The sequence below is a fragment of the Hyaena hyaena genome, unplaced genomic scaffold, assembly GCF_003009895.1.
Source record: "Hyaena hyaena isolate Hyena2069 unplaced genomic scaffold, ASM300989v1 scaffold_197, whole genome shotgun sequence".
NCBI classification, from domain to species: domain Eukaryota; kingdom Metazoa; phylum Chordata; class Mammalia; order Carnivora; family Hyaenidae; genus Hyaena; species Hyaena hyaena.
The window spans coordinates 297,580-323,544 of record NW_024080830.1 but is presented as its reverse complement, the minus strand read 5'-3'; the positions used below and the strand labels follow the sequence as shown (position 1 = coordinate 323,544).

The following is a 25,965-nucleotide window of genomic DNA, read 5'->3' as shown; positions in this document are numbered from 1 at the left end:
GGGAACGGCGGGCGGCGGGGCCGCTCTAGGACAGCCTGGCTCCTGCATGGCGTACAGGTTAGCACCTCTCTTCTCACGGAGCCTCATGTGGTAGGCGCTCTTCTGTCCCTGGTTCACAAATGAGGAGAACGTGCCACAGAGGGGTTGGGGATCGACGGGCGAGTGTGACAGAGGCGAATCCAGACCAGTGCTGATCCACCCAGGACAGCGTGGCTCCGGGGCAGAGTTTACACGAGTCGGCTGGACATGGTGAGGTCGCCTCTGGGCCTAGCCCGCCTGGTGGTAAATGCGGGGGCTGAGGCTCACCCCTTGACCGGAGCTGGGCTGAGAGGGTGGGCGGCGAGGAGAGGGCGCTGGTGCTGCAGGAGGCCGGCTGCCCCGCCCCAGGAGCAGGGAGGGTCTCCAGCCTCCATCCCTGCCCGGCCTCCTCCGTGACGCATGGTTCTCGTGGCCGCACACGTCGTCGTCTTGCGGTTCTCTCCTCCGCTGCACGGATTCTCGTGGAAAGCAGAGAGTCACCATCTGCTTTCTGGGCACCTTAGCAATGCAGTTGTCTCTGCCTTTTGGCTTTCTTCCAATTTCTGTGCTGTTTGTTGTTTTCTTACATTCGAGGTTCTAGGTCCCCTAATACTTCCCTTCGTGTCTTTTTCCTCTCAGTCCTCGGCTTATACAGTTGTTACAGCAAAACTTAAAGTTGTAGCTGATGAAGTCTCCATTTCTTTACATTTAGGGGGCACACTGGCTACAAGTGATGAGCCCCCCAAAACACAAAGCATTGCCTTCAGGTGGGCGAATCACAACGCTGAAATGTCACCTGTTTCATCTCCTGCTATTGGGCCGTCAGCAGCCCTGGGAAGGCTCGAGCAGTGGCTCCCGCGGTGTGTTGGTGTCTCTGAATGGAATCGATTGCGGTGTAGGGCTCCTCAGGGTGTCCTTGCGCACATTCGGTGGCAACCGCCTTCTCCCTGTCTCCTCACCTCCGTTCACCATCAGACACCTCCACGCGGGGGCCTGGCCGCCAGCGGTCCCCGGTGTGGAGAAGCTCACGGCAGAACTCAGGACAGATCCCTATGGTGGGGCTCATTTGCCAAGGCCCGATGTGCTTCCAGAGCTGTGGGGCTCACGCACCTACCAGATGTCAAGGCAGAAAAACGTGGCTGAATGAAAACTCCAAGGCACTTAGCTTGAGAGCCATGTCAGGGCAAGTGCAGAAGGGATGAGCCAGGAGGTGGGGGCTGTTTAGACATTGCAGCCGCAGCGTGGCGAGTGAAGCTTTATGCAGTTGATTATTGTAAAGACACAATGTTCCAAGCAGGCTCCGGATGGTCAGCACAGAGCCTGACACAGCACTCGATCCCGTGACCCTGCTATCATGATCTCAGCTGAAGTCAAAAGTTGGACACTTAACCGACAGAGGCACCGAGGCGCTCCTGAAAAAAGCTGTTTTTAACAAATATTAATGACAGGGTGAGGGGCTGGTTCACTTTCCTACCTCACCTAGTGACCTGCAATGTACCTCAGGTGACATTTCCATGAAGCCTCAGTTTCCGAAAATGTAATGAGGGACGTGGATGAGGTGATTTTTAAGGGTCCCTTGCTGACTGTGAACAAGCACTTGTTTCCCAAACATTCAGGGAGGCCGTTTTTCCACGAGGGTGTTGCTAGATGCTTGAAACAGAGCCTCTAAAGCATAGATAGTTTGTAGATGATCTAATTGCTTCCTTTAGTGGACGAATTCATATTTACCGAGCTAACAACATTCGTACAAGAGTATCTTATGGAGCACAAAGTGTTAAAAGCCCTTTCACCCCTCAGTTGGGCTCCCAGTGTTGACAGTCCCGGGGACACATTGCATCAGAGCAGCCCACGGGGCGCAGGAGGAGCTGCCGCTGACAGCGCTGTGGCCGCCAGAGAGGAGGCGAGCAGTGCGGCTGGGCTCCCCGGCTCTGGACCCCGGGGACGGGACGTGTGCTGTGTCCCCTGTGTGAAGCGGCCGGGTATCAGCAGGAATTGGACAGCTCTGAGCTGAACCACAGACTTGCCGAGCTCTGAGTCTGTAAGTGGGAGGTCAGGGGACAGAGCCAGTATGAACTTCCGTACCTATTCTTGGGTGCATCTCAACCTTATATTTTCTTTTTTTTAATTCTTATTTTATTTTAGAAAGCATGTGAGTGGGGGAAGGACGGAGGGGGGGGAGAGAGAGAGAGAGAGAGAGAATCCCAAGCAGGCTTCACACTCAGTGCAGAGCCTGACATGGGGCTCAATCCCACGACCCTGGGATCATGACCTAAGCAGAAATTAAGAGTCGGATGCTCAACCGACGGAGCCGCCCAGGCGCCCTTCAACTTTGTATTCTCACATCATGAGGCAATGAAGCGTGTGAGGGCGTTTTTGCACCACACCCACCTCATTTGGCAAGGCTGAGAGACCCTCGGTTCTTGGGAGGGGGCAGATTTTGTAAATAAGTGCCACAGGAAAGCACCTGTCTCTCAGCAACATTTGGAAAAAATGATGAAGTCCACCTCGGGGGAGAAGCACATAAGGCGTGAGCCTCACATCTGGTAGAGGTCAGTGCTGGGGAAGGAGGGACCTCAGAATGGTGCTTCTCCCACCCTAGTTTGAATTCTTAGCAAATTTTGGAGAAGACTTCAAGCCAGTTGAGGCCAGAATGGCTTCTCAGAAGAACCTTCCTGCCTGCCTCCATCACCAAGGAGAATGTCAGGACGCTTTCCCACAGACGCCAAGCCAGCAGGTAGGGGCCAGTCGGCTGGGCTCCGGGTTGAGCCTGTGCACCATCCACGCGGCAGACCCATTTGTTCCACGTGCGCCATGAGCCGTGTTTTCTTTTCATCTTGTTAAGTATGAAAAGCCTCCCCCCACTCTGTTGTAGTTTCCTTATTACGAGCTGAGAAAAGAAATTTAGGCACGCCTGACAATTCAGACCTGACGGAGCAGAGCACAGAAGGCGTGTTCTGTGATCCCACGGAAACATGTCAGGGCTCCTACAAATTGCCTAAAATGAAGAAGCCAGTGAGCAGGGGCCCAGAAATCTGTGTCCTGGGCTGTTTTCCCGATTTCAGTCCTGCCTGGAAGTAGCTGTCTTCTCCCGCATAGCCGTGCCGTTGAGTGTTTTACGACAACCCAAATCTGGATGGGCACGCGTCTGCAGGGAAGAAGGTCGCCTGGGGGCGTCAGCCCCTGCCCTGCCCGCGGTGCCTGGGGGTGGTCCTGGCAGCCGCTGGCCTCCACCCCGAGCCTGAACCTGAGACTTTATCAGCTGCCGACACGCGGCTCTTCACGAGCAGTAACAAGGCCGTGTGTGCCCTGATTTAGAAGCCTGTAAGTTGACCTTCAGCAAAGGTTAGATAACCTGATTCAGTCGTGACCTTCAACTTGTATTTTATCAAACCACAGGCTGAACACGTGTCTTTGTTATTTCCACTGCCTTCTTTAAGCTCCCTGCCTGCCTCCTTGCCTCCCTGTGTCACACACGCTCACATGATTGTAGGGTCTCCCGAACAGCTGGCCCTTTCCTGTTAAATGTGCGTTCGTGCGTGTGTGGTCCAAACACAGTGAGTGACTGTATTTTGAGAAACCTGGAGGGTCCCCAGGTTTCTTGCAGTTGCACATTTTGAAAGAGTTTCTACAGTTCTTTGGGAAACTTGTTTCTTTCGTTAAAACAGAAAAGAAAGCTGTCAGAATAGATCGCATCTGGTTTTTGTCTTGTGAAATGTTTCATACGCCGTGAAAGGAGCGCTGGTAATCGAGTCAGTGATGGTGTGGAAGAGGCGCTTGGACTCAGCAGGAGCCTCAGGGCCCGGTCTCGTGTGTCTGCCGGCCTGGCGCGAGCCCAGAGCTGTCCGTCAGGGACACCGACAGGGGACTGTGCTCCGCACAGCGTTACTCCCACATTACAAACGTGTTTATTAAGAAAAGTGCAATACTTTGTTAGTATGAGTGTCACTTGGTGAAGAGCAGGGGCCCCGGAGAGCACCGCACGGGTGGCCGGGAGTCCGAGCGCTTCGCAGGGCGACGCGTCGCGGTTCACTGCCTCATCCTCGGCGTTACTTCTCACGCTCACCGAAGTGGGTAGATCCCAGCATCCCTCCAGCTGACGGTGGAGCAGCGGCGGTGGGTTTGGCAGACGCCGCTGGGGTCTGGGGAAACGTTGTTGTTGACCTGAGATGGAGACCTGTTCGTGTCTGCCATCATTCTCGTTGTTGGGACACCTTAGAAACCCTTTACTAACAAGATTTTTTTCAGAGCTCGGCCTCTCAAAGGGCTTCCCCGGAGCAAGCTCTTTGCCAAGGTGGGAGGTCCTGATTTAAGGTTTGTTTCCTCACATTCTCTCTAGAAATCGGCCCTGCCTCTGTGATGGTGGGGAACCTGGTGTCTGGGAAGAGGATCGCGCAGGCCAGCGGCAGAGACCTGGGCCAGATAGAAGACAATGACCAGGCACGCAAGGTGAGAGGCGGACGGGGCTCCCCTCCGAGCCCGTGCTGGTACGCCGGCACCGACTGCCAGCTCCGTGTCTGCCACTGACCTCGTGCATCCTGCCCCTCAGTCCTGCAGACGCATCCATACAGTCTTCCAACAAAGTTGTGTGTGTTGGGGGTGCTGTGGCGCCGGGCACTGCACAGGGTCACGGAGGTGGGAGGAGTCGCACGAGCGCGGCCTGAGGCCCGTGTCCGGGGAGGCCTGCTGTGTGCTGGCGTCCTGGGGCACTGGCTCCTGATGACCCTGCGAGCCCTGTGTGACACCCAGGCGGCCCCCCAGCAAGGCTTCGGTCCTGTAGCTGTGGGAACTCCAGGAAGCAGAAGTTTAGAGCCCTGGTTGGGCAAACAGGCGTCCTTAATGTGACCTTAAGGGCTGGAGGGGCAGCCTGGGGGCCACAACCACCATACACATCACACGTTTTGTCACATGTACTGTGGGTCCCCCTAATAACCACTCAAACTTGAGGACTGATGATTCACCACAAGGTCACCCCCATCTGTACGAGCTACCAGGAAATGTGGCAAAGCCAGCTGTTTAAAATATTGCCAGTTTGGTAATAAATAGAATTACGTTCGTTAAAAACACTTGATCCCCATGTTCAGACCTCAGAATACATTTCTGTTAAAAAAGCAGATTAAGGGATCTACACGGGTGTTTTCTGTCATTGGACATGAGGCGGAGCTGACCTTTGCACTCCACACCGACGCAGTGGGGTGCACGCGATCTGTGTGATTTGTGGTGCCCTTGGATGACCTCAGGGAGTGACCATTTGACAACAGCACATTTAAGAGAGCCCAGTTTAGAAGCCGCATAGATCTGATCTTGCCGTCACAGCCCCCGGAGACCCGGTCTGGAGGCCAGGAGGGCTCTGTGTTGGCTGCCCCTGGTGCGGGGGCTGCACCCCCGGCCATCGCAGGTTGCGGGAGGCGTCCCCGACCAGGTGCCGCACCGGCCCCTGTGAGCTCTGAATCCCGGCCAGGCCCCGGGGGCCACGCCACACAGGAGGAAGCCCGTAAGTGCTGGCTGCCGCGTCTCATCGTGACGGGGCTCTGCCTCCCCCGTGGAGGAGCACTGCTCTAGCGCCTGCGCACTGAAGCCGGCCGGGCCTGAAGGGGGGAGTTGGAGTCTGGGCGCGGGACCTAACGGCTGTGCTTTGTTCCAGTTCCTGTTTCTCTCGGAGGTCCTGCAGTGGAGGGCGCAGACCACCCCCGACCACGTCTTGTACACGCTGCTCAACTGTAGGGTGAGGCACGCCCAGCGCGGCTATCCCGCCGCACCTGCGGCCGTAACGCTCTGGCTCCCGTCTGACGTGTGTCCTTCATGTTGTTTGTTTGTTGCTGTTTTGACTGAGGTCTTTATGGATAGTTTGAGCAATATCTATTTTGCACCATCTCCCCCACAAAACACAGGGAATGGTTCAGATCTGTGAGACATTTTTTTGTCTTTTATGAGTGAACTACTCTCTTGTAAGTAAGAAGTTGCCCTCTCATTATAGACTTCCATTCTTGGGAGCGAACGTCTTTTCTATTTTCCAAGTGTAATTAAGGTGTGTGTTGACATCTCACACTGGAAGAGCGAGCTCTTCCAGTGTTGTTCATAGGACCTAAGAATAAGACCTTACGTATACCAGCAAGTGGTATTAACAATAAAAATCAGATGCGAAAGCTTTAACATGCTTAACCTTTTTTTTTTTTTTTTTTTTTTTTTGCTGTGGCAATAAAGCCTGAGAAAGATTTTAAATTTAGGTCTCTTGACAAGTATGGGTATGTGCCGTTGTCAGAGATTATGGCTATGCATAGTTGCAAAATACCAAAATCTTAATATGCGAAGGCATGCAGGCCAACATCCATGTGATGTGGATCCTGGAAATGACCACGGATGCTCTGAGGATCTTGAGTTGCTGTGTGTGCAGAGGTGACCTGGTGGGTCACTTGTTCCTTGGGTCTGTTCAGGCTGCCCCCCAGGAAGATAGTGCACCTGCCTCCCTGACCTCTGTTAGGGCCTAGTGACCCCCGCTCCCCGGATGGACTCTCCTGCACTCACGAGTGCGCGCAGTAGGAACCTCAGCATCTGGGCCCCTGAGAGTCTGTGCAGTTACCCGAGGCCCCGGAACACGTCCACCCCGCTTTTGTCGTCTCTCTTCTCCATCGGCTCCTTCCCAGCTGTAAATACGGATAAGACCCCGCTTTCCTAATACCACTGCCCAGCTGACGGGCCTTGGTGCTGCGATGCCGACCTAATTTCTCCTTAATCTCTTGTGCTGACTGTCTCCACCCTCTGCACGTAGCATTTGTCCTGGGGACTATTCATCTCCGTGGTCTCTCAGTGGTCTTCCAGAGTGATGACTGTCACCTGTCCCTGGGAAGGACACCTTCTCAGATGCCTATCAGCTACAGGGATGTGTGCCTTCGTTCAGCTTCCCCAGCCACTGTAGTCGTGCCGACACGCTGGGTATGGTGCGTCCTCCATAAGCGCTAAGCTGTGCAAGAGCGAGGGGCAGGTCCACATCACTTTTCAACCTCCGCAGCATGGCTCCCAGTCTCTCCTGTTTGCAGTGTGGGTGGAGATCTGTGCCTGGACCCCTTGGAGGTATAAACAGGCCGCGTAGGGAGGAGACTACCCCTGCGACACACAGAGACTCAGAGGTGATCGGGGTGTGTTCACAGATGACCCGCCCTGGAGGGGAGGAAGACAGAGCTGTTCTAACCACGTGGGACGACAGGAATGGCAGCGTGGGGGCAAAGCCCTCAGATGGTCAGCTGGGGCGACGCCAGGACGCTGGGCTCCTTGTGCGCTGGTCTGGCCTGGGTGGTGGGTGTTTCCATCCCTGACCGCATGGTCATAGTCATCTGCTGTAGCTGTACCCTGAGTCGTTTGGCAAAATGAGTCACTCGAGAAAGGGCTTCGTTAGAAACAGAAAAGTGGACGGGTGCGGAGATCAGAGCCGTGAGTGAATCCACTTTGGGTCAGCATGGAGAAAGGTGGCTCGTGGTGGCTTTCCTTTGCATGTGGCTCTGGACATGAGGGCAGTTGTGTCCTGAGCCAGTCTAAGGGTTGGACTTGACCTCCAGTTCCACGTAGAACTTACAATAAACGCTAGGCCGTGGCTGAAGGCCGGAACCACCATCTTTACTGTGTTTTTGTGTAATTTCCACATCAGTCGCCCTGCCGCTGCTGCACTGCCCTGTGGAAGCACAGCACAAGCCATACGTGCCATTTTACGTTTTCTAAAAGCAGTATTTTAAACAGATGGAAACCGGTGAGGTTGGTAACGTCTGACTTAACTCCATGTATCCACACCATCCTCACCCCGGCACGTGGCTCACCGCGTTTTCAGGCTGGTCTCGTTCCTGCGTGGCACATGCTGCCAGTTGTGAATTTGGCAACTTGGCGAGGCTCGTCGAAGCCGGCGAACTGTTTGGCACCTGGAGAGCAGCTTTCTTGCTGCCAGCAGTGTTCAGTCGTACGTTCCCCGCCATGGCCAGTGCCGTCGGTAGAACACGAGCTGTTAGGTCAGATCTACAGTAGGACACGGGGATGTAATTGATTGCAGTTCATGGAAAACTTGTATTTTGGAACTTGTTTCCATACAAAAGGCCATCTCTTTTTTTTTTTTTTTTTTTAACAATCATAAGACAACTCTTTTTAAAGTTTTATTGTATGTTTTGGGATTTTTTTTTTGCTTGTAACAGTTTTTTTTTTTTAATTTTCAAATATAAATCACATTTGGCTTTTTCTTAATTCCTTAGTATTTTTTCATTTGTTTTTTAACCTAAGGTAAAACTTTAAAGCAGCACCAAAATCCACAGTCCTTGACACTGAAACCTGTGGACTTTACAACAGGGGTTGGGTTCTGTCATGATTCCGCCCAAAACTTATTTTCGGAAAAGTCAGCCCTAATTTCTCCAGTGAGGTGGTTTTACTAGAACCTTCTTTCTCTGGAAACCTTATCCTTTTGTGTGGATGGGGATGGGGTAGCCAAGCAGCCACCAGCCAGGGCTAGTGGGCTGCCCCTTCCCAGAACCCTCTCCCGTGGCCACTCGCTCCTGTTCTGCTGAGCCGGCACGGGCGCTGTTTCCCCGGGGGGGGTGCGGGGCGGGGGGGATTGTGCTGAATGAAGCTCCCGCCAGGAGTCTGGGGCTGGGCGCAGCCTGTGGGCTCGTGAGAGGTGGGGCTCGGACACGTTCAACCCTGCACGTAGGGCAGGAGGGATGCGAGAAGCTCTGGGCTGCCTGGGAAGCAGTGCTCCCGGCCCCAGCGCGGCGCCTTCCAGGGCCTTGAGGGCAGTGCTGATCCCCAGGCTCCTGTGCTCACTCCAGAACTGGAACCCCCCCCCCCCCCCGCCAAGGTTACTGCCCTGTGGCAGGGGCTTATCTGTTCACTGCTGTAAACCCGAAGAGCTGCGAACGCTGTTGGGAAAGCTGTTTCAGAGGCCAGTAGAGCTAAAGGACAGCAGGTTTATTAAATTTCACCTTTTTTAAGTATGTCAGTGGGATTTTCACAAACCGGGGCCAAAACATCTTTTCAGATACACTTGAGGCTGCTGGTTCTGAGCCCCCGGCACCTGGCAGTCCCCGGTTTTGTCTCATGACGGGACAGCTGGTCACTGATAGGGGATTGACATCGGATCTCCTGAAGCTGAGGTCAGCTCCAGGGTCTGAACAACCCAGGGCAGGAACGCTTGCTACCTAAGACAGGCAGGCCGCACCGGGCAGAGGGGGCACAGAGCGGGGGGCCTCGCGCAGCGGGAGCGTAACCGCGAGCCCTCTGTGCTGGCGCTGCCCGCCGTGGCACACCGCCACCCCAGCATCGCGGCCTGTGCCGGTCCCACGCCCAGGACAGCTGGTGCGCAAGCGTCTGGCAGGACGGGCTCCCTTCGGCTGTGCCTGTCTCACTCCGAAGTGTTGAGAGGACATGTGGGTCAGAGTGTGTGTGCGTGCGTGTGTACGCGCGCGCTTCGGCTCCTGTGGACAGGCGTGGTCTCCAGGAGTGGGTGCCAGGGAGCTCCCGGTCTGGGGGCCCTGGGCTCGCACGGTTGGGCTGCGTCTTGCACCTCGGCCTCCCGGGTCTGTCTGGTTACCCAGCTTTGCCACGTTCTGCCGAGGCTCCCCCACCTCCTGCCCGTTTCCATTTTCTCACTTTTTAACCTGCCTTGGAAGGCAGACCTTGGAAGGCAGACAAGGAAAATGTGTGGGGTAAGAGGGCTCAGTTCAGGGACCAGTCCCAGCCGGTGGGAAAGGGCAGGAGCCCCTGCAGCCGAGCGCGGCTTGTGGGTCGGGTCCTTAAAGGGAACGAGTTGCCTCCTGGAGCCGCATGCAACACCCAGTTATCTTGTGCGTGATTGTGTCACGTGCCCCTGGTTCTGAGAGGTCATCCCGAACCCCACTGGAGCAGGTGTGTCCCACAGGCCATTTGGCTGGGATTCTGTGTTTCCCCAGCACCGCCGGGCACTAAACCACCGCTGCCTGTTTTTAAGGGACCCCAAGGGCCTGGTCACTTCCTTCCATGCAACATGACCCCTTCCATGCAGCGCCGCCCACTGCCCTTCCCTTTGGACTTTCCTCTCCATGCGTGACTTTTGGGTCCAGGTCACCTGCTGATATTTGAGTCCTCGAAAACCACATGTGTCTCGCTGTTCTTCCTGCTGCTGCTGGCTCGCCCCATCCACGCGAGCAAACAGTGTTGTCACGAATTCCGTGGCTGTTTTCAGTGTGTGGAGTCTTCCTGGCCCCAGACACTGCGGGTTGCCTGCCCTTCACCCTGTGAATTGCTTTAAAATAGGGTTTGATCATGAAGAGCAGGGTTTTGATTTTATTCTCCCCAACTCTTTACTTTGAAATAATTGGAGGGGCACCTGGGGGCTCAGTCAGGCGTCCAACCAGCTCAGGTCATGATCTCACGGTTTGTGGGTTCGAGCCCCGCGTTGGGCTCTGTGCTGACGGCTCAGAGCCTGGAGCTGCTTCGCGTTCTGTGTCTCCCCTTCTCTCTGCCCCTCCCCTGCTCACACTCTCTCTCTCTCAAAAATAAACAAACATTAAAAAAATTAAAAAGAAATAATTGGAGATTAGCAGGAAGTTACAACAGCAGTGCTTTTAAGGTATTTTTTAATCCAAATGTGTTTTCCATTTGTTTCTACACTTATAACATTCCACATAAAGAGAATTGTACAAGTTTGTTTTTCACTTTACTGGATTTGTTTGACTCTTGCTTTGTTTTTTGACCTCGACTTTTAATTGTTTCTTAAAAACATGTCCAACTTGTTTTGCTTCCTGCTGGTTCACCGCTGACTCTTCCTGCCCTTGGCTATTACACCGAAGTTCCAGAATTACCAGGTTGACTTTTTTGGGAGGGAGTTTAGCTAGTCTTTAGCTCAAATAATTCGTTTTTGAGAACATTTCTCGTTAGCACAAGTACATCTAGATGCCTGTTTGGTGCTGCCCTTCTTGGCCAGTGGGAAGGAGAGGAAAGGGGCCGGTAACGGACGGGGTCCTTGGGGGATGACCAGTGCACCAGAACCAACCGTGGGTGGTCGCACAGCTGTGCGGACACACTCACGCCCGTTTAGTGTGTATTTCACATACGGTGACTGGCTGGTACCTGCAGTACATCTCGGTAAGGCTGTTACGTTAAAAAAAAGTCTCACCCAGTCATTCTTGCGATCCTCAGGGTACGATAGCAAGCTCGCTGACGTGCGTGCAGCTGCATAAGCGCGCCGAGAAGATCGCCGTGATGCTGATGGAGCGAGGGCACCTGCAGGATGGGGACCACGTGGCTCTCGTGTACCCGCCAGGTGAGCAGGCAGTTCCGGCAGCTGTGAGGCGGGCGCCTTGCCGCCCACACTCTGGCTGACACCCAGCATCGTGTTCTGTGCGGCCTCCTGTGTCTAGTTGCGGCCTCTTGTGGTCATACATGCGCTACGAGCCGTGTGCCTCCTGAGGTCATACACGCGGTGAAATTTCACAAAGACATTTGTGTCTGAATTTGTTTTATTAGGTATCTGAGGTAGTTCATTTAATCAACAGCAATTAAATCCCTCTCTAAACTGATAACAATAGACTTGGTAACTCCTTAGAGAAATGACAGAAATTAGCCACCTGGGCCCTGTGGGGGTCTCGTGCGTAAAGGAATAGGGGATGGGAGGTTACAGCACAGAGAGGAGTCCGCTCCTGTCGTGGCCCCAGGCTGGCACCTCTGCTGCCAGGGACGGACTGTCACCTGAGCGCTCGCGCTTTTCTCCCCGTCTAGGAATAGATCTTATTGCAGCATTTTATGGCTGCCTGTACGCGGGCTGCGTGCCAATAACCGTCCGCCCCCCACACCCGCAGAACATCGCCACGACGCTGCCCACCGTGAAGATGATTGTGGAGGTAACTGCGCCTGGAAGCATCTGGGCTCTGCTCCTCCTTCCCGGGGGCCCTTCCTCCCCCTCCCCCTCCCCCGGGCCCTTCCTCCTGCCTGGACCTAGAGTGGGGCTTCTAGATGGCAGAGCCCAGGGCAGGGCTGGCTCTGGGGCTGGTGGGGAGGATGCAGCCTCTGCCTCCAGTTCCGGAAGCAGGATTTCAATTCACTTGTGGTGTTACGGGCTGGGGTGATTTCGCTCATTTATTGGAGCTGAAGGGCCCTTGAGAAAGTGACTCCTCTCACAGGCACCTGTACAGACAGTGGGGGGTTTCTGCACCAAACTGAGTGAAAAAGTCGTATTTTTCTTTAAAGTTCTCTGCTCAAGATTTAGAAGTGTCCCGTTCCTTTTTGAAAGCAGAGATTTATTTTAATTTTTCTCATGCTTGGGGAAGTGTAAGAGGAGACACCACAAGGGACAGCTTAGTTTGGGGACAGCACCTGCGAATTCCTTTTGTGGGTGAATGGGAGCACCGTCCAGGCCGCTTTGCTGTTCAGAACGTAGCGACCATGTCGGTGAAGCTGTGTGGCATTCGTAGATCAGAGCCGATGGTGAGACTGGCCAGGTGGGGCGCTCCTTCCAAGCACGCTCGTAACCGTGGTCACTCCTCAGCTCCAGAAGTTCCCAGGGGCCTCAGGGTCTGTGAGCTCCGGATGCCGTGATCATATCATGGCTCTCACGCTGGCTCCATGGGAGGCAGCCCTGCCCACTGTGAAAGCCGCTGGCCTCGGGTACATACTGAGCAGCTGGCCATGTGCAACCGCTCACCGCCTTCCTCCACACCTTGTTCTCTCACCTCAGGTGAGTCGCTCTGCCTGCTTGATGACAACACAACTGATCTGTAAGTTGTTGCGGTCCCGGGAGGCAGCTGCGGCCGTGGACGTCAGGGCGTGGCCCCCCATACTGGACACAGGTCAGTCCGCGAACCATCCAGACACTTGTGCTTGCGTGTCTGCTTTGCCGTTGGCTCAAACGTGCTAATAGCCCTGTTTTGCTCCAGATGACTTGCCAAAGAAGCGGCCCGCCCAGATCTACAAACCTTCCAACCCAGACACGCTAGCTTATCTTGACTTCAGTGTGTCCACCACGGGGATGCTGGCTGGAGTGAAGGTTAGTGACACGTCTGTGCGGTGGCACATGCGAGGGGTGTGTACCTGCGCTTCACTGAGACCATAAAATGCCCAGTCATTCCCACGGTTACCTAGGCCGGCCGATTCTTTCCAAATGCCCCACCTGTCTGTGTGTGTGTAAACACAGCCTCACCAGCCCCCAGTAAGACTGCTCGCGTTTCTTCCTCGCTGGTTTTCAAATCCCAGAGCTCTGTTGTGAAACCCTGTGCGCTAGGATTCTTGCTCTGTTAATGCGGGTTCCATCACCGCGTGCCGGAGGACTGCGCGTCCCGTGACCCTGGCTCCTGTTAAAGAACAGCTCTGGCGGTTAGGAGTGCTGACCCCGTGCACGGTGAAAACTCCATGTATAACTTTTGGCTCCCCCAGTGGCCTGCTGTAGACTGGACATCTTACCAGTAATGTAAAATAAAGAGTCGATTAAAACCCATTTTGTGTGTTATATGTATTATATGTCATATGTCATATGTGTTATGTGTATGTACTATGTGCATGTGATATGTAGTGTGTATTATGTAACATAATGTGTACTGTATTCTTACGTAAAGTGGTAAGCCAAAGAAAATCTATTAGGGAAAATGCTGACTATTACAGTCTGGCACCATAAAAAGTCCGCGAGTTGGTGGGCTGGTGCACACAGACCCATGTTGTTCGTGGTGACTGCGGTGCACGTCACCTCATGAGGACTCTCAGTGCTGGCAGTGTCCTGGTCAAGGGGCTGGTGCATTCTCAGTAGCCTTAGGAAGTCCTTTGCCCGCCCTCGGGAGTCTGACCGCTCAGTTTGTGTTATTCGCTGCATTTAGTTCTCTTTATCTGCCCCTTTCCCAATTTTTTTTTTATTGTGGTTAAACATACATGACATAAATTTACCATAGGAACCCACCCAAGTGTAGGCTCAGTGGCATCAAAAGCACTCACACTGCCATGCACCCGTCCCTCCCGCCGTCCATCCCTGTAACTCATCTTGTCTTACAAAACTAAAGCTTGCTGCCTATGAATAATAACTCCCCATCCCCGCCACCCCGGCTCTTGATCGTGACGCATATGGGGACCCCACAGAAGTGGAGTCACGCTCACTGTCCTCTTGTGACTGGCTCCTTCCACTCACCATAATGTCCTGGGAGTCCCTTCATGTTGCTGAGGGCATCAGAATTCCTTTCTGAGGCTGAGTTAATATTCTGTTGAATGTGTTTACCACGTTTAGCCTATCCATTCATCCCTCAGTGAGCACTAAGGTCGCCTCCAACTTTTCGCTCCTGTAAGTAATGCTGCCATGAACACAAATGTACAAATACCTCTTCAGGTCTTATGGATATATATGGAGAAGTGGAATTTTGGGGTCAGAAGGTAGTTTCCATTTTTAACCTGGGAGGGAATTGCCATACTGTTTTCCGTGGTGGCCGCACCATTTCATGTCCTCTCCAGCACCACACAGAGGTTCCGGTTGCTTCCCGTCCTCACCAACTCTTAGAGTTTTCTGGGTTTCATATTTTTAATAGTAGTCATGTTAATGGGTATGAAGTGGTACCTTGTAGTTTAGATTTGCATTTTCCTAATGGTTAGTGATGTTAAGCATCTTCTCCTGCAGCTATTGACTCTTTGTAAGTCTTCTTTGGAGACCTGTCTATTCAAGTCCATTGAATCAAATTGCTTGGAATTTTGTTGTTGAGTCTTACAGGTTCTTTGTGTAGTCTCAATATTAATCCCTTAATTTTCTTCTCTTCTGTGGATTGCCTTCTTACTCTATGGATGGTGTTTTTTGATACACAAAATCTTTGAATTTTCATGAAGTCCAGTTTTGTCTTTTTTTTTTTTTTTTTTTTTGACCTGTGCCTTTGGTCATATCCAAGAAATCATTGCCAAATCCAGTGTCATGAAGCTTTTGTCCTATGTTCTATTCCAGGTTTTATTGTCTTAGGTCTTACATATATGTCTTTGATCCAGTTTGAGTTAACTTTTCCTTGTGGTGTTAGGTAAGGGTCCAACCTTGTTCTTTTGCATTTGGAGATCCAATTTTCTTAGCACTATTTGTTGAGAAAACTGTTGTTTCTCCCACTGAATAGTCTTGGCACCCTTGTCAAAAGTCAGTTGGCCAGTATATGCAAGGGTTTGTTTCTGGGCTTTCTCTTCCATTGATCTGTATGTCTGTTTTTATGCCAGTACTGCACTGTTTTGACTACTGTATATTTGTAGTAATTTTTAAAATCATGATGGGGGAATCTTCTGTGTTTATTTTCAAGATTGTTTTTGTTTATTCAGGTTTCCTTGAGATTCTGTGTGAATTTTATGCATTTTCTACTTACACACAAAAAAATCATTGAGATTTTGATAGGGATTTCATGGAGTCTGTATTGTTTTGGGTAGTATTGATATCTGGGAAGATGGTGTGTGTTTCCATTTATGTACGTCTTTATTTTTTAGCAGTATTTTATAGTTTTAATTGTATAAGTCTTTTACCTCCTTGGTTGAGCTAATTCCTAAGCATTTTATTCTTTGATGCTATCGTAAATGCAACGTAAATGTTTTAATTTCCTCTTCAGATTTGTCACTTAATGAATAGAAATACAAATAATTTTTGCATATTGACTTATCATCTTTTACTGAATTTACAATTGTTAACAATTTTTATGAGTGAGATATTTAGTGTTTTCTACATATAAATTCATTTAATCCATGAAGAGATCATCTTATTTCTGCCTTTCTAATCAGAATGCCTTTTATTTATTTTTCTTATGTAATTGCTTGGGCTAGAACTTCCAGTACTGTGTTGAATAGAAAGGGTGAAAGCAGGCATCCTTGCCTTACTCCTGATCATAGAGGTAAAGGGTTGAGTCTTTCATGGCTGAGTTTCTGTGTTCTTTATATATGGCTTTTATTATGTTGAAGCCCTTTTTTTTTTTTTCCTATTCCTAGTTTATTGAGTGTTTTTATCATAAAAGAATGTTGAATTTTGTCAGGGTTTTTTTTTTTTTTTTTTTGCATCAATTGAGATGATCATGTGTTTTTTTTTCCCTCTCATTCTTTGAATATGATATATCACATTGATTTTTTTTTTAAGATTTTATTTTTAAGTAGCCTCTATATTATTCTGGGATTTGAACTTAACAGCCCGCAAGTCAAGAGTCATATGGTCTTTGGACTGAGCCAGCGAGGTGCTCCCATTGATTGATTTTTCATTTGTAGAGCCTACAATCTGTTATAGGAATAAATCCCACTGATGTATAAGCCTTTTAAAGTGCTACCGAATTGGGTTAGTACTTTATTGAGGATTTTGGCATCAGTGTTCCGCAGAGATATTGGTCCGTAATTTTTCTCACAGAATGAGTTAAGAAGTGTTCCCTTCTCTGGGCACCTGGGTGGCTCAGTCAGGTAAGTGTCTGGCTTTGGCTCAGGTCATGACCTCGTGGTCTGTGGGTTCAAGCTCCCTGTTGGGTTCTTCACTGACAGCTCAGAGCCTGGAGCCTGCTTCAGATTCTGTGTCTCCCTCCCTCTTCCTGTTCCTCCCTCACTTGTGTGTGTGCACGCACGCTCTCTCTCTCTCTGTCTCTCTCTCTCAAAAATAAGTAAATAAACTTTAAAAAGGTGTTCCTTTTTCTTCAGTTTTTTGGAAACATTTGAGAAGGACCAGTATTCATCTTTAAATGTTTGGTAGATTTTAGCAATGAACTTATCAGGTACAGAGCTTTTCTTTGCTGGAAAACCTTTACAGATATGATCTTGTTACTGCTTTTGGTCTGTTCAGATTTTTTATTCTTCATGATTTAGTCTTGGTAGGTTTTGTGATCCTGTTTTTTTTAATTTTTTTTACTTTATTTTTGAGAGACAGAGACAGCACGAGCACGGGAAAGGCAGAGGGGGAGAGAGGGAGACACAGTATATGAAGTAGGCTCCTGGCTGTGAGCCATCAGCACAGAGCCTGACAGGGGGCTTGAAACCACAAACCGTGAGACCATAACCTAAGTCGAAGACAGACACTTCACCAACTGAGTTACCGGGCGCCCCAGTTTTGTCTTCCCTCTTGTAATTTGTGTTTCAATTTCCATGGAATGGAATTTCTTCATTTCACATAGGTTGTGCTGTTGGTTGGTGCCTGACTGTTCATAGTGCTCTCTTCCAATTATTTTTATTTCTGCAGAATCCATAATAAATGTCTCCACTTTCATTTATGATTTTAGTAATTTGAGTCTTCCCTCCTTTCTTCTTAGCCCATCTACCTAGAGGTTTGTCTATTCTGTTGATCTTTTTGAAAAGCCAACTTTTGCTTTTATTGATTATCTCTACTATTTCTCTACCCTCTGTTTATCCTCAAATCTTTATTTCCTTCTTTTGCTGACTTTGGGCTTAGTCTGTTCTTTCTGCCATTCCTTAAGTTGTAAAGTTAGGTTGATGTGAAATCTGTTTTATTTTTTAACATAAATTTTCATGTAAATTTCTGCAGCAAACCTGTTTTTGCATGTCCTGTAAGTTTTGACATGTTATATTTGCATTTGAGTCTAAGTTTTTTTTTATTTTTCTTGTGGTTATTTAAGGGTATGTGTATTTTAAGTTTCACAAGTTTGTGGGTTTTCCAGTTTTCCTTCTGTTACTAATTCCTAACTTCATCCTGTTGTGCTTGGAAAAGATACTTCATATCTATCTTTTTAAATCAATTGAGACTTAATCTGTGGCTTAAAATATGGTCTATCCTGGAAAGTGGCCCAAGTGCTCTTGAGAAGAATGAATAATCCATTTTGGTTGAGTGTTCTCTATGTCTCCCAGATTTCTTTGGTTTACTGTGTTAAGTTCCCTATTTTTTTAAAAATACATCTTCTTTCTGGTTGTTCTGTCTATTATTGAGAGTATGATATTCAAGTCTCTAAGTATCATTGAAGAAATGTGAGTTCCTTCAGTTCAGTCTATTTTGGCTTCATATGCCTTGACAGTCTGTTGTCAGGTGAATAGATGCAAATAATTGTTAAATTTTGCTGTATTGAACCTTAATATATAATGCCTCACTTTATCTTTTGTGATCTTTTTTGAAGTCTGTATGTCTGATATTAGTTTAGCTATCTCTGCTTTCTTTTGGTAACTGTTTGCATGGAATGTTTTTATCCATTCTTCCACTTTGAAATGATTTGTGTCTCTTGATCTAAAATGAATCTCTTGTATGGGGTACCTTGGGTAGTCAGTCAGTTAAGCGTCTAACTTTGGCTCAGGTCATTTTCTCATGGTTGGTGGGTTTGAGCCCCACATTGGGCTCTGTGCTGAGAGCTCAGAGCCTGGAACTTGCTTTGGATTCTGTGTCTCCCTCTCTCTCTGCCCCTCCCCTGCTTGCACTCAGTCTCTCTCTGTCTCTCTCAAAAATAAATAAACTTTAAAAATTATTAAAAAATAAAATGAATCTCTTGTAGGCAACATATGGCTGGATCCTGTATTTTATTCACTCTGTGAATTGCCATCTATTGAGAGTTAATCTGTTTACATTTAAACTAATTACTGATTAGAGACTCCTCTCATCTCGCTCCTTTTTTTCCATGTGTCTTTCAACTTTTCTGTTACTCAAGGAACCTGGGGGGCTCAGTCCTTTAAGCATCCAACTTTGGCTCAGGTCACGATCTCACAGTTCATGAGTTTGAGCCCCGCGTCGGGCTCTGTGCTGACAGCTCAGAGCCTGGAGCAGCTTTGGATTCTGTGTCTCCCTCTCTCTCTGCCCCTCCTGCTAGTACTCTGCCTCTCTCTTTCTTAAAGATAAATAAACATTAAAAACAAGTTAAAAACTAACTTTTCTGTTACTTATTGTCCGCATGACTGTCTTGTGCTTAGTTGATTTTTTTATAATGAAACATTTAAGTTCCTTTTGTACATATTCTGCAGCTTGTGGTGCAGTGACCATGGGAGGCGAGCTGCACACGCTGCAGTTGGAGAACCCTACTTTGGGTTATACTCAATTCCAGTAGCACACAAAACTGCTCCATGTCCACCTTTCTTAGTTGCTGATGTCACAAAGTTAAATCTTTATATACTGCATGACCCAAAATATGTAGTAGTAAGTCTTTTAAATGCATTTTTTAAGTCTCAAGTTATGAAGAGAAAAAAGTGGAATGTAAACTCAAAAGAACAATAACGATCATTTCGTTCAGATAATAATTGTGGGTTGTTTTTTTACCATATTAGTCTCTGAAATCATGTAGAAAATGAAAAGTGGAGTTATAAGTATTGCCACAATTATACTAGAATTTATAATTGACTTGTATTTACCTTTACTGAGATCTAAATTTATTCACATGACTCTGAGATATGTCTAGTGTCTTTCTGTTTCAATCTGCAGGACTCCCCAGAGCCTGTCTTTCATGGCAGGTCTAAATGTAATGAGTACATTAATGAGTACTTAAACATAATGAGCACCCACAACTTTTTTTTTTTTTTAATGAGGATGTCTTACTTTTTCCAAAATTAATTAGCATTGACTGCCCAGATCTTCCTCTGAAAGTTGTAAGACTTCTAACAGACTCCAGGGCTCCACATCGTCTCCTAATTTTCTGCCCACACAGTTGTTGTCTGGTTGCTATGGAGACAGTCTTCCCAGAATCCTCTCCTGCTTTTCAGTAGAATCTAAGGTGACACACCAAATAAAGTGCAATATCAAGTAAAATAACCCTTCAGATTATTTTGGAGTACAGATTTCTTTTCACTCCAGGGTGAGTGACTTTCCACAGTGCTGAGGGTGGCTTTGAGCTACCTCCTATTGTAGCTGAACAGAAACACACTGGTGATAGTACCATTTTCATGGTCTACAGAAGCTGGTGCTATAATGTTTCATCTCAATTCGATTAAGATATTTATACATGAAACTGAGATGAAGTGACATGTCTCTTGGTGATTCCACTTAATAGAAGTATAAACCGTAGTAATCCCAGAGAGATGAATAATTAGACTTTCTCTCAAATCTTTGCAAGTCTTCATTAAGCTTTTGATTAATTTGTTTGGTGAGTACCTGAGGTAAAACATGTTGTGATGTCATTTAATGAAAACCCGTATGCCTTAAATACTGAGAGGCGTACACAGAACTGGAATCATCTGGTCATAGTCTTCTTGTGGAATTCCCTTCTACCTCTTTGGTTGCACCTGTGTTTCTTGGAAATTTTGATTCAATTTCAGCCTTTAGTCACAAATGTCATTAAGTATTCAAATATAGAATGAAAATTGACTTACCAATAAACATGTTTTCCCCATAAAGGGAACTATTTAATGTCTGATTTAGTAGAAGGCCCTTGAGCATATGTTATATGTTCAATTTAAGTTTTAAAATACTGTTTAAAAGTTTAATTTGAACTCTGAAGGTTTCCGATAGATCCTGGAGAAACATTTTCACTTCAACGGGGAAGTCGTGTGGAGGACCCTTCCCTTGAGATCAGTTCCCCTCTGGGCTTGCTCACAGCACGCTGTCACACCGGTGGTGGCTCTCCCTTCCACCAGGTGTGCGGCTGCTGTGTGCCCGGGACGTGGACACTTACTTTCATGTCAGCCGGAGCAAAGCTGCTCTGGAAGGTGCATCTGCCCAAGAGAAGAGCCGAGACTCATCCTGAAAATACATACAGTTACCCTCCTCCCGCTTCCTCCACTGACTGTCTGCCCTCCCCGCTCTTTCCGGGTGGGGCATTAGAGCTTGTTGTCTGCAGGTGTTCAGAACTTATCTGGGTACAAGTCTGACTTCCTAAGAACGGGGAGTTTCCTCCCCGCGTGGGCTGGTGGTCTGTGACGTTGGCAGCTCCAAGACTGGAGCTTGGAGACGAGTCGTTTAGCTTTCCTGGTTGGGTTTTTCTTCATCTGCCTGTGCTCATGTCACCGATGAGATCTCTTTACTCACCCTCAAGACCGAGAGCGCGTTGGGGCCCCCTGGGGCGAGGTGAGAGCCCCTTCTCTGCCCTCCTGATGCTCTCCGCACCCTTTGGGAACGTGCTCACACGCCCTGAGCGCTCTCTCAGTCTCCTGCTGGGCCCCAGCTCCTGAGGTCAGAGGCTGTGTTTTATTCTTTATATTCTGAGCACCTAATTCAATGCCCAAGACATAGCATGTACTCAAATAATGCATTAGTGTTTGCTGAGCTGAGCTGAACTCTGCTCCCAAGCTGTAAGTAGTACCTGCACAGAGTACGGGTTCAGGCAAGGTTTGTTTTAGTGGCCAGTCGGGGAATGTGGCTAATTTGGTAGCTAGGATTTTGCTCATTCCTGATGCAGCAGGTGGGAGTTTGAAGACATGGTTCAGAAACCCAGCCTTGTTTCTTCTTGAAGCAAATATCATGGCCTTAACAGCAAGTGAAAAAGAGCTGTGTGTGTTCACTTCTCGAGTAATCCTGCATCACCTTGTGTGGGTTCTGTGGCGGACCCACCGCAAACCCCCTGCGGCCTGTAGCTTCTAGCCCCTGACTTCTCTCCTCTGTTGCCAGCACCACTCAGGGTGCTTTTCCCAGGGATTTAGGTGGGTCTCCCTGAGTATGTGGGTGCTTGCTCCAGCCCCCCACCCAGTTCAGCTCCAGGGGACATCGGCTTCACGTTAACTCTAAACGTGTTTCAAACCACAAACTTGGGGAAGTTTTCCTTTTCTTCTTAGGCTTGATTGGCTAGAAGGCTTCTGTGAGAAAACTGGTTTTATTATATATATTTTGTGCTGTTTTACAGTAACTCCCATCACACGGGAGCCCTCTTACCGTCACCTCAGTGATGCAGGGAGACGGGAGCTTGGCTGTCGTCACATGACTAGCGCATCTCGCTGTCCCCAGCTGGGTCTGGCTTGAAGCTGTGTGACCTTAGGCGAACTACCTTCTCTGAACCTGGTCATTGACTTGGGACATTCATCCATGCACCCTGCCAGCCCTCCTGCGTGACAGGCGTGTGCTGAGCGCACACCTCCCAGGGGCCGTGAGGAGCGGTGTCTCCCCGCCTTCCTCCCTGGGCTGCGGGACCCCAGGAGACCCTGTGGTGCTCACCTCCTCTTGGGGTGAGGCGGGGTCCAGGGAGGGGGCAGGAAGGTTGGCGTGCGGTTTAATCATGGAAAATGGGAAGCCTGATAGGAGTGGAGCCACCCCCTCCTCACAGGGCCGGAGCTTGGCTACAGCCGTCCCTTCTTGAAACCCCCTTTGGGCACTGGGTGTTGGCCGCGTGGACTGAAGGCGGCCTTGCTGTCTTGCAGATGTGCCACGCAGCCACCAGTGCCTTCTGCCGCTCCATCAAGCTGCAGTGTGAGCTCTACCCCTCTAGAGAAGTGGCCATCTGCTTGGACCCTTACTGTGGACTTGGGTTTGTCCTGTGGTGCCTCTGTAGGTGAGTATCCTCCTTAGTATCTTTAAAAGGATGAAGAGTCAGCCATGCACCCCCTTTCTAGACCGTTTGCAGAGTAGACGCTGACATCTGGGGAGGGCTCCCACCTCTAGGGTGCCGGCTGCAAAGTGCTCCAGGTGGCCCCCGCCCCAGCCCTGCACGGATCCCACACCCCACGGCGTCTGGAGAGCGTCGTCTCTGTGAACTCTGCTGACACTCGCAGAGATGACAGACTCTGGGCACATTCTGGGAGGCTGCCTGGTAAGGACCCCTGTTTTCCAAGTGCAGGACTCCAGCCTGAGGCTTTGGTTCTTTGCCTTAAGATCCTAGCAGTTAACCCTGGTCTGGAGCTTGCATTAAATTGGCAGGTGGAAGCTCAGGCTCGCTCTTCTTCAGGCTTGTCCCTGACGTGGGTGGGGAGGAACATCCGTGAGCATTCTGCTTGCCTCCAGCCATGGTCACTGGCCCCCAGCCAGCAGCCACCCAGTGCCCAGCCCGGAGCAGGGCCAGCAGGTGGGGTGAACGTACGGAAGTTTATGGGCATTTGGTCTGACTATGCGTATGTGTTCCCTGTAGAAACTTTAGAAAATATGAAATAACATAAAGGCCTCAGTAATCATGCCACCTAGTGATCCCTATTAACAGTCACTATTAGCATTTTGGTACATGGCCTCCCAGAGTCTGGTTTCTGATGTAGCAAACTATGTTTTTATCGTTAACACTTTGAAATCTTTAAGTATGTGAAGGCATGATAAGTACCAGTGCCCCTCCTCCCGCTCCTCATGGACCATCGCGTGGCCACTTTTGTTTCGTGTCCCCTTCCAGTTTTTAGTGCCGTCACCAGACAACATGTTTTCACCATAACCTTTAAGTAGGCATACAGTTTTGTAAGCGTGGATTAATAAAGATAAAAAACGGAGATGCAACAGTATGAAAGTGGTTAGGACTTCCTTTTTCCTAGCAGACACTCTCCAGTGTCTTTAAATGCACTCCTCAAACAATTATTCTGATACATTCATAATATTTAAAAATAGTAAGTTGGATTAAAATCCAATCCTATATCGGGGCACCTGAGTGGCTCAGTCTGTTAAGCGTCCGACTTTGGCTCAGGTCATGATCTCGCGGTTCGTGGGTTCGAGCCCCGTGTCAGGCTCCATGCTGACAGCTCAGAGCCTGGAGCCTCTTTCAGATTCTGTGTCTCCCTCTCTCTCTGACCCTCCCCTGCTCACACTGTCTCTTTCTCAGAAATAAATAAAACATTAAAAAAAAAAATCCAATCCTATATTTTTGAAAAACACATTCCAATTAGAACAGGTAAAGTTTTGGAGAGAGCAAACAGAATTAAAATATTTAATGATTTTTGCCCCACTGTAAAATGCAGTAGCATTGTGGGTAGCTTTTCCTCTTGGGAAATAGGTAAATAGTTCAGAATATGGTATTCCAGCAGTAGAGCCAAGTGGCTGTAGACACACTTGGCCAGCTGGGGAGGAACCCCACCCCAGCCTACTGACTTTATAGGAGACTGGGTGTCTGTCTGTCTGCGTGTCACTTGGCAAAGGTGCCGGTAAAGCTGAAGCCGGCGATGGAGGGCTTCGCCAGCGCCCACGCACCAACACGGGAAAGTCATGTGCTCGCTAGTAGCAGTGAGGGCATGGTGAGGGCTCTTTAAAGGAGTCATAAGGAACCTTTACCTAATGAACCCCTTTCCTGCAAAGTCATTCAGCAGTCACAGAATCGCAGTGTTCGCTTCATGGGCCCTGCAACCCTGGAAATCAATATACCACAGCCACAGGCTTCTTCCTTGTGAGGTCCTCTGTAGAAACAGATCCCAACAGACCTGCTTAAAAACCAGACTGGAAGCATCCAGCCCAGTGGTGAGGAGCACACCCGGCACCTGTGAGTACCGCGACGACGGTTTCCTCTTCGATGAGCTGGCGTCCCCTCAGGAAATGAACGGGATGACCCTGGGTGTCATTTTGTTCAAGAAAGCGCTTACAGCAGGACGGTGACGTGACCTTCAGAGAGGCTCCCACGGGCCAAGTTGGGGGGATTTCAGCATCAAAATAAAGATTAAGATAGATGATAATGCTTCAAATAAGATAGAAAGTTATCTCACTATCAGACAAACAGATGAGCAGATTAAAAGCTCAATTGCTAGAGTAGATGTCTAGGAAACAGTAGTTAATTTTAAAGGGAAGGAGAGAAACCTTCACGGTGGACTCGGGGCAGGGGTGTGTCACCCAGAGGGCTACAGCATGAAGAACAGCGTAACGTCTGGGGTCTTCCTGACAAAGATACTTCACTGACTCCAAACCAGGGAGCATCAGACTGACTGAGGAGGGATGTAAAGCAGCACACGATGCCCGTGTCACAGAGGCCCTGAGGACCCCACCCCCGGCAGGCAGGCTGATGGCATCTCTGGCCTTCTCTCCCAACGGGCTCTTTTAAAAGACACCATTAGAACTGGCAAAACTGATGAAGGTCCCAGAATTAGGTGGAAGAAATGTATCTTTTTCCTGATTCTGATGCTTTAATCAGCTTTGGAGGAAAATAAACTTGTTTATTAGAAGTACCTGCCGAAGTATTTGGGGTTAATGGGGCATCAAGTCACTGACTCACCCTCAAATGATTCAAGAGGAGAAAAAGTTATTTCTATTCAAAAATTTTCTGTAACTTTGGATTGTTTTAACATTTTCAAGATGTTGAGTGAAACAATATTTTTGTCTTCATCCTTAAAGTTCCCTTCAGTCACAAAATAGAGGATTATATATCTCAGAATCAAGATATAACAGAGTTGTTTCAAAATATTCATGTGTTTGTTGATTTGGAGAGAGGGAAAGAGAGTGCGTGCAAGCAGGGAAGGTGAGGGGCAGAGAGAGAGAGAGAAATCCCAAGCAGGCCCTACACTGTCAGTGTGGAGCCTGATGCGGGGCTCAAACTCATGAACCGTGAGATCATGACCGAAGCTGAAATCAAGAGTCATACACTTAACTGACTGAGCCACCCAGGTGCCTCTTGTTTCAAAATATTTTTAAGATCAAATGAGTCTTAAAAAGCATTCAGATAGTTGATATTCATGGATTAAAAGTTGCAGTATTGTTCAAATGGAAATTCTTTGCAAATAGGTCTAGAGATTTGATGAACTTCCTGTCAAAAATCTCAGCACATTTTTTATTTTTGCAGAAACAGACAATGTTATCCTAAAATCTTACTAAAGGAAGAACCCACAATATCCAAAACAATTTTGGAATAGAACAACGAAGTTGGAAAACTCAGACTTGTCATTTTCACCCCTCATTATAGTAGCCAGGAGAGTGTTATACTGGCATAAAGTTAGGTGTAGGAAGGTAGATAAAGAAAAAATAGCCAATGAAACAAAATTGAGAGTCCAAAAATAGCCCTTTTACGCATAGTCACTTCATTTTTCAACAAAGGCAGTTCAGTGATGAAAGGGTAGTATTTTCAACAAATGATATTTGGGAATATTGTACGTTCACCTGCAAAAAGATTATTTAAACTTTTATTTTGCATCATATAAGTAAATTCAAAGTAGGTTGCAGACATTAATGTAAAAACTAAAACTTTTGGAAGAAGATGAGTAAATCAGTAAATCTTTAAAATCTCAAGCTAGAGTCCTTAGATATGT

At 48.7% G+C, this 25,965-nt stretch overlaps 1 protein-coding gene across 3 annotated transcripts in view; it reads left to right on the top strand.

The window, feature by feature from the left end:
- DIP2C (disco interacting protein 2 homolog C) overlaps positions 1–25,965 on the top strand; it is a 384,520-nt gene that overhangs the window by 302,783 nt on the left and 55,772 nt on the right. For all 3 annotated transcript variants that reach the window (XM_039241634.1, XM_039241633.1, XM_039241635.1), the window contains 7 exons: positions 4,355–4,464; positions 5,660–5,740; positions 11,164–11,287; positions 11,743–11,864; positions 12,698–12,809; positions 12,897–13,006; positions 22,192–22,322. In XM_039241634.1, the coding sequence (XP_039097565.1) occupies positions 4,355–4,464; positions 5,660–5,740; positions 11,164–11,287; positions 11,743–11,864; positions 12,698–12,809; positions 12,897–13,006; positions 22,192–22,322 (790 nt within the window). The remainder of the gene's footprint in view (positions 1–4,354; positions 4,465–5,659; positions 5,741–11,163; positions 11,288–11,742; positions 11,865–12,697; positions 12,810–12,896; positions 13,007–22,191; positions 22,323–25,965) is intronic.